At 49.8% G+C, this 12,436-nt stretch overlaps 1 protein-coding gene across 4 annotated transcripts in view; it reads left to right on the top strand.

Annotated features, from left to right (window-relative positions):
• The window catches only part of LOC139764819 (uncharacterized), a 90,894-nt gene that overhangs the window by 53,796 nt on the left and 24,662 nt on the right, over nucleotides 1-12,436 (top strand). Inside the window, exons 1-2 of one of the 4 annotated variants that reach the window (XM_071691787.1) lie at nucleotides 4,942-4,989; nucleotides 8,322-9,052. The exons of 2 other annotated variants lie outside the window; for them this stretch is intronic. In XM_071691787.1, coding sequence (XP_071547888.1) covers nucleotides 8,881-9,052 — 172 coding nt within the window. In that variant the 5' untranslated portion in view covers nucleotides 4,942-4,989; nucleotides 8,322-8,880. Of the gene's footprint in view, nucleotides 1-4,941; nucleotides 4,990-8,321; nucleotides 9,053-12,436 lie in introns of those variants that run through there. One more of the 4 variants, XM_071691788.1, reaches the window with a different exon arrangement.

The raw sequence follows: 12,436 nt of genomic DNA, 5'->3' as shown, positions 1-12,436 counted from the left end.
CTATTCGCCATTTCCCGCGTTAGCGAGGTAGCGTTAAGAACAGAGGACTGGGCCTTTGTGGAATATCCTCACCTGGCCCCACTCTGTTCCTTCTTTTGGAAAAAAAAAATATATATATATATGTGTGTGTGTGTGTGTGTGTGTGTGTGTGCGTGTGTGTGTGTGTGTGTGACAACCTTCTTGTTTATGATATTGCAATTATTTTCCTATTATACAACATTTTCAAACCTCATTTGCATCTCAGTTTTCCTCAACTTTCCATACATATGTAATAATGTTTTTTTATGCAGGAATGTATTTGTGGAGTATATTTGTTATATTCTCATCTCTGATGTGATAAAATCGGTCGTCTAACATAAGTGGAATTTATTTAATTATTTATGCTGTGGTGAGATTAGCATTTTCCTTACGTGTCTGGTGTTAAATGGCTAACCCTGGATAGTCTTTACGGTCATTTTTAAGAATTACTCATCTTTTGGTTGGTTTATACATGTATAATTTTGGAGGGTTTAGGATGTAATACAATTCAGTAATTGTAAGCGTCCACCCTACGTTTTCTATACAATTTATTGAGGCAGAGAAATGGTCGACTATTAAGACATACAAAAGGTCTTTTCAGTTACCGTGTGAAGCACTGTCTTGCCTGAGACGACGAAGGCAGACATAAGAGGCGGATGAACAACTAGGGTGGGAGAGGTTGGCGGGAGTCATATCGTTGCGTGAGGGACTAAAGACCACAACGTGGTATGCGGCGTGCCTCAGGGAGAGACATCTGTCGGTGTCCGTTTGCACTGGTCTTGTGATTACGACGCGTCATTTGTAAGGCTATTATTTCTTTTTAGCCTGGGAGAAAATGGGGGGATGACGTGAATAGTGAGATTTACTTTATGACTGGTTTAGATTATCATTCAGCTGTTCCTCGTTTTCTAAGAGGAGGAGCAATACAGCATTCGTACATGCATGTAAAGGGAAAGTAGGGGGGTATTTTGTGGTTAGGGGGGGAGGGGTGTGTGTGTGTGTGTGTGTGTGTGTGTGTGTGTGTGTGTGTGTGTGTGTGTGGCCTGGGTAGTGAGGTGCGTGTTCAGTTACTCTTGTATCGTCTTAATTCTTCCATAATGAAATTGCCTGATGATACGATGTGCTTTCAAGTACCTTTAAACCACACATCCAGTCGGCCCACACCCAACACAGGTGTTCATTCTCCCCTTTCGGACTTGTCGATCAAGACATGATGCATACATACAAGGTGAAGACACACACACACACACACACACACGACGCAAGCACAGAGGTCCTTCGTCCTTAAAGAACTTAAGAAGAAGAGTGCATGGGGGGAGTCACGCACACAGACAAAGCACCCGCATGTCCTGGGGCGCATGAATCACCATGCACACGCACGACGCACGGCGCTCATGCGGCCACTCTGACCGAGAGATGTGAGAGTGGAGAGGAAAAAAATCTAACCAGGTTAAGAAATGGTGGATTTAGTGGAAGAGCCGAGAAAGAAAAGGATATGCTAAATGCACGAAACTTTAGATGGTAATGTTCAAGAGAAGAACAGCCGCTCGAAATGGCCGGCATTCGCTATAAATGGCCCTTGGAAAATGGCCAGAAACCACAGGATAATTCAGTAATGTTTGAGAGAACAATTGTGACTGGAAATGGCCGGCATTTTTTACAAATGGCCCGTGGAAAATGGCCAGTAACAGCAGGATAACAGAGCTAGCTTTAAGATAACAGAGGTGACTCATTTACGGGAACATTTGCCGTAAATGCCCCGTGGGAAATGGCCAGAACAGAGCAGGATAATCAGAAGCTCAGGACGAACAAAGGAATCGCGTTGAACTCCACTCAGTGTGGCGTTCAACTCCACACAGTGAGGCGTTCAACTCCACACAGTGAGGCGTTCAACTTTACACAGTAAGGGAATCAAGTTCGAGGAGGGGAGGTTCAAATTTGCCCACAATAGGAAGTTGAGGTTTTCTTATGTGTGAAGGTTCAGTTTCTCTTAATATGGGGTTCAGTTTCTCACAATATGGGGTTCAAGTTCTTTCTTTATCCAGTGTAAACTTATCCCCTTGCCAAAAATTGACCGAGGTTCAGAATGGACAAATTACTTACGTGATTACACACACACACACACACACACACACACACACACACTTACACATACACACACACACACGGTACGACCTCTTGGCAACGACTGTAACCCCCCCCCCCACCATTGAGCACGACTCAAAAGGGTTCGGTAGAAGGTCGTGATCGTAATACTGGTGGGAAAAAATATCGTACATTCAATACTGGTGGAAAATATCGTACACTCAGCACGGCTGGTAAACACTATCGTACAGTCTCCTCCAGAGAGTGTTGTACCAACAGCGCAGGGAGTTCCGTGTCTTTACTTGACTCGTCCCGTTACATGCAAGATGTCTCATCCTCCCTAACCCCCCCAAGAACACAGGGGTCTCTCTCTCTCTCTCTCTCTCTCTCTCTCTCTCTCTCTCTCTCTCTCTCTCTCTCTCTCTCTCTCTCGAGCCAGCGGGGTTGGGAACCTGGGCGTCGAGCTGGACTTGGGAGATGGTTTGGGTGAACGCGCGCCTGCGATGCAGTGGCCGGCCATTTGGAGCGGGTTCATCCACTCGGGGGGGGAGCTGTCGTGGTGCACCTCACGCCCAAGCCAGGGCACCACGCCAGCTGCACTTGCGACACCCCGGAGAAACAGCAGCAGCAGCAGGGGCACGTGTGCAGCAGGCCAGAGCAACAGCAGCAGCGGGAGCAGCAACAGCTGGAACCCTCCTCACTGGATTTTGGCTCGCGATGCCTCTCTCGGGATCTGGTACTTAGATGCAGCAGCCTTTTCCCCCAGGTGGCCTGGGAACTCAGTCTATGACAGTCCTCTTTTCCAGCTGCCTGGAACCTGACTGGACATCACACACACGTTCCAGCATGCACATGGTAGTCAGCCACAGAGGGGGCGGTCCCCCACTTCAGTGCGTCTAAGTGTTAAGTTACTATATACCCAAGAACCCAAGAGTGAAGTGGACTTATAAATCCACTTCAGCTTATCTTGTAGTTGAAGTCTTGAAGTCTGGTGGTGAGCTCCACTCCACATGCACCACCGGCCTGTACGTCCTCCATGTCAGGGCATCATGTGAACCGCTATCATTAGGTTTCCAGTCCTCTGGGTGACGAGGTAGACAGATTTGGAATGCCTTAGGTAATAAAACCCTTTCGCCCGCCGCCTGCGATTTTGATAATCGGGTGTACAAGCGGCAAGTTGCTGGCTCTGGAGGAACCCGGGGTTGTTGAAATTCATATATATATATATATATATATATATATATATATATATATATATATATATATATATATATATATATATATACCACATTCGAGATTCATTTTGAGCAGATGTGATTATTTTACGTAGACTATACTTACTTTGCGTGGTCTATACGAATCTCTCACTTAAGCACTTAACTTACGTCGTCTATACAAATCTCTCACTTAAGTCATTACTTTGAGTAGCCTGTACGATTCCCTCACTTAATTACTTACTTTACGTAGTCTCTACAAATTTCTCACTTAAGATCTTACCCACAGAGACAAGATTATAATAAACACGAAGAGAAAACCAGCAGAAGGAACTAAGGGTGCGAGGTGGTCAAGGTTAACCAGTAGCATATCATGGACCATATATGTAGTGAGTGAGAGCCGTCTTGGCATTATTTCACATGCATGAAGGAGTTCAAGATTTTCCGATCCACAGATATGCACAGAACTTGTGGTTGAGGATGGCAATACACAAGGGCAGTTAGTTGATAAGCCTTGAACCTAAACTGCCATACGAGCCCATTGTAGGCCTCGGGCGCCGGGCCTGTGGATGGATGGTCAGCGCTGGTCTCGCTTCATTAATACGCGACAGCGTGAGAGCAGTTGCGTAGAAAGGAGGCCAATGTTCCTTAGTTCCTGGCTGTCGCCTCTCGACGGGAAGGTATTGGATGCAAAAGCCATTTACAGTGGCCATTACGACTTCGTTTCAACTGTACCATAAGCCTCAGCGTCCAAGACAATGGAGAATGAATGTTACATTTGATTCCCACGAACAATCGCATTCGATGCGAACTTCAAACAGGGATGGATTGCTTGATCCGCGGTTATCAATCAGGAGATAACCAGGCCGTTTGGATCACGATGGCCTTAAATGAACGATGCCTTTGTTGATAACAACACCAAGAAGGACGCCTTTGTCTGAGCTGATAAGGGAGTTCATATAGGCGGCTTTGTGATGCTGGACGCGTTTGGGTGTATGTTAAACACACAAGATTCAGTTAAGAGGCCAGGGCGTCGTGTTCAAGGGTCGTCCCGTCGTGTTCAGGGGTCGTCCCGTCGTGTTCAAGCAGTAAATTGTTTTCATTACTCCCTCACAAGGCATAGGTGACAAGTCCACTCTCTGGGGTGTAAATGAGCCAGGTGGTGCCCTCTCTGGGGGGTAGGTGAGCCAGGTGGTGGTGCGCCCTCTCTGGGGTGCAGGTGAGCCAGATGGTGCTGTTCTCATGCCGGCTAAATAGCGCCTGCCCCACCTGCCGTCTCACCAGAGACCCTCTGTGATGGGTCACGAACCCTGGGGTGACCTCTGGGGGGGGAGGGAGGAAAACTAGGGTGACCTCTGGGGGGGGGGGTTAAGGAGAACAACCCGGGTGACCTCTTGGATTAGGGAGGAGATTACAGAGATAAGGACGATTCTCCCTGGCCCTCTCGCCCTATGGGGCCAATAAGATGCCAACCCCTTCTTCATCCCCCTCCCCCAGGGGCCCGGTCATAACAGACCCCCCTACCCCCCAACCCCCTGATAATAACCTCTCGAGCGTCATGGCGGGAGATCAACTGTGAGCAGATAAGGGAGGGAGTTCAGGGCACAGCGGAGACCAGAGGCTCAGTCGTCGACGCGCCACCGTGAAGGAAGGGAGTGCGCGCGAGCGCCGCGTAAGGGAGGCCAGCGGTGTGGTGTGGTGTGGTGTGGTGTGGTGTGGTGTGGTGTGGTGTGGATCGTAAAGGAGTGTCCAACGTGTCGGACCTCTGATCCCTGGCTGTGTTAAGAGGACGAAGGGGCTGTGTTAGAAGGGACTGCTGGCACTCTTGTGTTACGCCGGGACTGCGAGTAGAAAAGAAAAAGACGAAGAGAATAACTCAAGAATTGCGAGAGAGGGGAAAGTGGAGTGCAGTTCATCGTCTGCAAGAACTGTTAATTGAACAGATATATGAAGACTTTTTTTTTCTTTTTTGCTTGGTGCAAGACTCTCACAGCTTGACGGAGACTCTCTCTCTCTCTCTCTCTCTCTCTCTCTCTCTCTCTCTCTCTCTCTCTCTCTCTCTCTCTCTCTCTCTCTCTCAGCTTGACGCAAAAGACCCCCTAAGCTTGACAGACAGACAGACAGACAGAGTCTCAGCTTATCTGAGCACTAATGGACCATATGAACCACAGCAGCGTGACCCACATGTCCCATGGGGAGGTGGGGGGCTGGTGTGACCCCCCCTTCTCTGTGCTCATAGCCACTGGTCACCACCAAATCGTGACCCCGGAGAGGAGTTCAACATCCACTGCATTAAACCCTTTGGGGACGGCTTAGGTCGTAAGGCCCAAGGGCCAGCTGTGACCCTGATCCTTAAGGGGTCAGGTCAGAGGCCGAGCCATCATACCCTAAGGGGTCGTGTTGTCGTGCTCAAGGGGGGGTCGTGCCGTAATGTCAAAGTGGTCGTAACGATGATACAAGGCTTCTATATATAGTTCATCCCTACCGTGGACGCTTTCAGAAAACGACCCGAAAAAGGGGGGAATCGAACCCGGGTGTGCATCGCTCCCTCTAGATTTCCAGGTCACACTGTCCTAGTCTCCAACGTCGGCCTGGCCTGGTCCTCGGACCTGTTTATCCTACAGGTAGTTCACTAGTGACCAGGTGGCTCCTCCCACCCGCCGTTGGACCAGGTAAACCATCCCCCCCTCCCCTCCCCTCCCCCCCGGAAATTGTTGGTATTTCGCCACCCAGGGCGTGTCCTGTCTGAGGGTACCGCAGCCGCGACCTTCACAGTGGCCCCTGGGGACCGCCACAGTGGCCCTGGGGACCGCCACTGTGGCCCTGGGGACCGCCACTGTGGCCCTGGAGACCGCCACTGTGGCCCTGGGGTCCGCCACAGTGGCCCTGGGGTCCGCCACAGTGGCCCTGGGGTCCGCCACAGTGGCCCTAGGGTCTGCCAAAGTGGCCCTGGATCCGCCCAGTACATATATCCTAGCTTGAGCCAGGTATCCATTTAACCTACCAGCCCTTAATTGCAGATGAACAGCTGGGTCGACTGTGGACCGACAGCCGCAACCAGGATTCGAACCTGTGCGCTCGACCCTGGGCGACCGTATCAACAGCTTATCAATGAAACGTGTCTCCTTAGAACGCCATGTTCTGTGAATATATTGGAAGTCTTTTTGGCTTCCCTAACTGCCTGACCTTTGACCTCGCCAGGTCATTCAAGACAAACCCTCTGTCTCTAGTGGGATTATGGGCAGTTGAGCACCACACTGAATGACGTTGTTCTGTTCGTAAAGACATACATAGTTGCGTCCGGTTGTAACACAGGAGGCGACTCCCCCCCACCCCACGCCCCCAGTACGCTAATGGACTCTGCCCATTTTACCCCACCCGAGGGGCGTATCCCCGTAACATGGTGGGCGCGTCTCATGTAATGGGCCCGGAGGATCCCAATTTCTGGAATTCCTTTACGTGCCCATTATGCAAATATTGTGCGTCTCCGGTAATAGGGTGGTGCTGAAAACCCGTGGTGTCTCGTGGGCACGACGGATCACGGGGTTAGAGACATGCCATATCCTATACACAGCTGTACTTCAGTACACAAATACCTCAGTGTATACGAAGGTACTACGCGTCACGTGTTCTTCCAGGTCGAAACAAAAAACGACAGAATTGCGTACCTGATAATATACCAGAGTTCTGACAGTTTAATATGAATACAATAAGCTACACCTGTGTGTGTTTGATCGGGGGAACGCGAGTGTAGTTTAGATAACTCGTGGGGGGGAAACAGGGAGGCTGGCTGTTATATGCAGATAGTGTAGATGTGAGAGGTCGGACGGTGTTGACAAGGGTATGAATGGTCCAGGGGCCCCCGGGGCAGCTGCCATGGTTGCCGGGTCTCGCCACCCAACCACCCACACACATGGCACAACTTTCGAATTTATTAAGCACCTGCGAACGCTCCTGGACGACAGTTTTAACGCCTCTATGTCAGGACGGTATAAGCTTTACGTCAGTGTAGGGTCGGCGTTTGGTGAAGCGATTTACATACGGGAAAGCAAAGGATGTTTGTACCGACGTGCGTGTTTGTGAACTGGGGTTTGGACGCGATCCTGCGGTACATTTGAAAGGCTTTGGTTGGATTATTGTCGTTCTTGTGGTTGTGTGGAATTTGCATAATTATCTTAAGGTCAAGGAGCACACACACACACACACACACACACACACACACACACACACACACACACACACTGTTACCAGGGGACAACCCCGTCCAACATACCACTATCCATATTTAAAGATTGGCCAAGTGAACTGTACAATCTCCTCTTGTAAGATAGAGACAATTCTTAATGTTAATATTTGGCTCTTTTTTACGATGGGATCGAGAGCAAGAATGGTGTTCTAAGATTACATATGTCCAAAATACTTTTGAGGTTCTTGTATCTCACGGGATGATTGTACAAACTGTATATATATATATATATATATATATATATATATATATATATATATATATATATATATATATATATATATATATATTTCTGAGTCCACGGGGAAATTAAACATGATAAGTTCCCAAGTGCACATTCGTACAATCATCACATCATCAGGGAAGATACAAGATGGAAATATCACAATCAGTTGACATACAACGAAGAGACGTAGTAGGTAGGACGCCACTTGGTAAACAAGTGACTACCCGAACGGATTGGTGTTTGGGCGGACCAAGGGATATAACTAATGACTGTGGACAGCCATGGCACGCTGAATTGTCTAGCCCCCCTCCCCCCCTTTCTGGACACGAACGCTCATTCGACAAACGACTTCTATGACAACATAACGTTATCTCAGGGTGACTCGCCTCATTATTTATACGAAGCTCATTTGACATCGTGGTATAAGATCATATATATATATATACATGTAGTCGAGAGTTACCTATATTATTTGGGTTAAATATAAGGAAAATTACACAGGCCACAAGTGTGATTACGATTTCTTACACAGTGAAACTGATTCCAGCAAGGTAGTTACGTGTAATTATATGAATACACGTAATTACAGCCGCTGTGAGTGAGGCTTAGGAAGGAAAAACGGAGGATTTGGAATTGAGCCTCATAGAAAACAGAGGCTGGAAGTGAGGCTTATAGTGAACAGAGTACTCGGAAGTGAGGCTCACAGAAAACAGAGAACTTGGAACTGAGGCTTATAGAAAACAGAGACCCTGGAAGTGAACCTCATTGAAGCCTTATAGAAAACAGAGAACTTGGGGAGTGAGCCTTATAGAAAACAGAGAATTTGGAAGTGAGCCATACAGAAAACAGAGAACTTGGAAGTGAACCTCATAGAAAACAGAACTTGGAAGTGAACCTCATAGAAAACAGAACTTGGAAGTGAACCTCATAGAAAACAGAGAACCGTGGTTCCAAAGATGGCGGCTCCCTGAAGCTCTCCTCCTTGGCCCGAGATGTGACGCATGGCTGATGTGACACACGGATGTGACGCATGGCTGTGACGCTAGCCAGCGACCACCCCCTACGCATTTTGGGAACACTGGTCTCAGAATATGAAGGTGCGGGCGTGTAGCCTGGGCGTGGAGGGCGGCATGGGCGTGGAGAAGGGCGTGGGCGTGGTGAAGGGCGGCGGTGGTGACCTGGGAAGCCCCGGAGTGACGGGGGTGTCCAAGGTTCGATTCTCCGTACCCTCTATGGAGTTTGTGTGGGAGACTGACCCCAATGGTAAGTTCAGACACACACACACACACACTAGTTTCTCAAAACCTTGACTGATATACTGGTATTTAGGACATCTTTAGCGAAGTGTTGCCACGAGAGCGTGTGTTGTGTAGTGTTATAGTCTGGGGTTGTCTTGCGTAGTGTTATAGTCTGGGGTTGTTTTGAGTGGCTGTGTTGTGTAGTGTTATAGTCTGGGGTTGTTTTGAGTGACTGTGTTGTGTAGTGTTATAGTCTGGGGTTGTTTTGAGTGGCTGTGTTGTGTAGTGTTATAGTCTGGGGTTGTTTTGAGTGTCTGTGTTGCGTAGTGTTATAGTCTGGGGTTGTCTTGAGTGACTGTGTTGCGAAGTGTTGCAATCTGGTGTTGCTGAGGTGTTATGTACTGCACGAGCGGGGGTGGGGGGGATGTTGTGGGTAGGAGGACCCCGGGTGGGGACACGTCCTCCGCGCCTGAGGGAGCGGGTGCTAGGGAGCGGGCAGGACCCCGTCAGGTGCGGTACTCACGCTCCCAAAGCATCGTGGACTTTCACTCATCCTCTCAGCGTTCCGGCCCGCTCTGACCCCCCCCTCACCCACCATCTGCACAACTCTCTTTTTCTTCTCTCTCTTTCCCCTCTCTCACATTTCGTCGAGGGAACGCTAGCGTTGTTGCTGCTTCCACGCGCCACGCTCTGATTTATGAAGAGGAGGAGGAGGAGGAGGAGGAGGAGGAGGAGGAAGAACGTCTTGGAATGTTTAGATTTCCTCCACATTGCCTCATCATCCACCCTCCACACACACCATCCTCCACCGTGGCCTGCGCTCCCGCTGGCTGGTGGGGGGTCTGGGACCTGGATCACTCCCAGCTGTGTCCCAGGACGTTGGCCAATACACACTGGCAACCTAAATACACAACGACCATACATACGCTTGGGGCACCTGGCCCATGTAAATGTGGAACCAACAAACGACCTTGTGTCTACATAAAGAGGGGGGACCGCCCCCCCCCCCACCCCAACCAACTGGACCTTTTACACATGCCCCCCCACCCCCCTCCCCCACCAACAGTGCACCACAACCGTGTCATCTGCAAATAACAACGTCCCAGTAGTCAACGCTTGACAGATTTCACCTCTATATACCCACGTACGTCCGTACGTATGTGAACACGTACGGTGATGTCACGGTTATCTATAAGCTTCCCGCCGGACGCCGAGGTCAGCCGGAAATACTGGACACTGTGAAGTCAGCTGTGCCTTGGGTGACGTCAGCTGTGTCTCGGGTGACGTCTGCTGTGTCCACAATGACGTCAGATGTGTCTTGGGGGATGTCACTTTCTCGTGCTCCAGTCCCACTGTGTGTTATCATTATCACTCTCTCGTTCCTCAAGACTCGTGTATATATATATATATATATATATATATATATATATATATATATATATATATATATATATATACAGAATATTCGTCCCGCTTAACCTCTTTCATTGTAGGCCCATGTAGGGGCCAAGCCCCCACCCCTTAACTCTTTCTCTCCCTCACACACACTTTCTCTATTTGGTCATCTCATCCACTCGCCTCATGATTGCCTTTTCCAGTGGCTCTGCAAATCATGCCTGCCTCTCTCTCTCTCTCTCTCTCTCTCTCTCTCTCTCTCTCTCTCTCTCTCTCTCTCATACAATTTGAGTTTATGCTGAGTTATTCTTTATTCCATGTGTGTGTGTGTGTGTGTGTGTGTGTGTGTGTGTGTGTGTGTGTGTGTGGTAGAGGGGGCCACCATAAGCGTCGGGCAGAGCCCCAGGGGGTAAGGTACCACCGCCCTCACAAAGCAAAATGGTTCTACTAATATGGAAGAGACGTGGCCGCTCGCCCGCCTGGACTACTAATTCCTCCCGAAACGCTAATGGTTGTGGCGGAGAGAGCTTCTGCTTGTGAGGCTATCTGGGGGTTCGGGGTAGGGTGGTTGTGGGTCTATCTGGGGTGGGTGGGGTGCTTGTGGGTCTATCTGGGGTGGGTAGGGTGCTTGCCAGTCTATCTGGGGTGGGTTAGGGTGCTTCCTGGGCGATCTGGGGTATGTGAGGTGCTTCTGGAGTGATCTGGGGTATGTGAGGTGCATCTGGGGTATGTGAGGTGCTTCTAGGGTGATCTGGGGTATGTGAGGTGCTTCTGGGGTGATCTGGGGTATGTGAGGTGCTTCTGGGATGATCTGAGGTATGTGAGGTGCTTCTAGGGTGATCTGAAGTGCTGAAATATAGATCAAGCAAGACACCAGGTTCAGGGTGGGCGATTCCCTAGGACCCATCACTAAACTTGGCCTGTCTAGGCTGGCCCTAGACAGGCCATGATCTGCCTACGGTAGCCTAGGAGCAGGTCTAGGGCTCTCTAGTATATAGGGCAGCCCGGGAGGAGCTTCCAGGGCTGATGCAAGCCTAGGGCAACCTGGAGGCAGGTCTAAGGTCTTAGGTCACAGGTCAGGAGAGGGGGGGCAGGTACACGTAACAGAAGAAGCTGTGTTCCGGCAGACTGGACCAGCAGCGACAACTCACATCACCTCATCCCTGAGGGCTTGAGGACCAATGTCAGCGAGCTATCACCTTGACCAGCAGAGCCCTTAGGGCTAAAGGGCGCCGAGCCAGTGTCTGCTGGCCAATACCCTGACCACACAACACTAAGGGCTCTCCCAGTCCTGCATGAGGAACGTAATGCTTCGTGACGCCATCCCAAGTTGTGGTGGCTTCTGAAAGCCAACTTGCGCGAGTCCCTTAAAGTTGTGGGTAACACCCAGGAAATACCTGGCACTTCTGAAGGTGATGTCCTCGTAGGAGCAGGTCCTCGGTTCCATTAGCCATCTTATCGTACACCTCGTCCGTGCATTAATGAGACGACGGGACGAAACTTAATGAAGCTGGTCGGTGCCTGGCTAAGGTTGAAGCACCTTTTTTAGGTGGTCGGTGTCTGGACGCGCCATCTGAATGACCAAGAGGATCCCCATCCCACCAGCTGTACGAAAAGGCTTCAGAACCATCTGTGTGAGGCGGGGTGCGCCCAGGAGAGGCCCCGGGTAGGGGGGTGTTTGACCTGACCTCGGGTTTAGTCAAGCGTTACTGGGAAAGTGGCGGCTGAGGCCGGGGGTAACCAACTGCCCACCACCACGTCAGTCGTGAGGCTGGAGCTGACACGAAGTTCATCCCAACCATTTCTCTTTCCTACAGAAACCGTGAGGGACGAATGTCTTCTTATCTTCACCATTATCTTTATATTGGAAAAAAAATATCAAGGTGAAGGGACGAATATGTCTTCGATGGGATGGAAGATGTATGTGTTCACGTTCATTCGAAACGTCTGACTTTTCTCTAAAACTTTCCATTTAGGGGTATTAGTCCTGCAAGGTATTTTCCCCCCCCCCTCT

The sequence above is a fragment of the Panulirus ornatus genome, chromosome 51 (genome assembly GCF_036320965.1).
Source record: "Panulirus ornatus isolate Po-2019 chromosome 51, ASM3632096v1, whole genome shotgun sequence".
Lineage (NCBI taxonomy): Eukaryota > Metazoa > Arthropoda > Malacostraca > Decapoda > Palinuridae > Panulirus > Panulirus ornatus.
The sequence above is the reverse complement of the archived record's forward strand: the minus strand, read 5'-3'. Positions and strand labels throughout refer to the sequence as shown.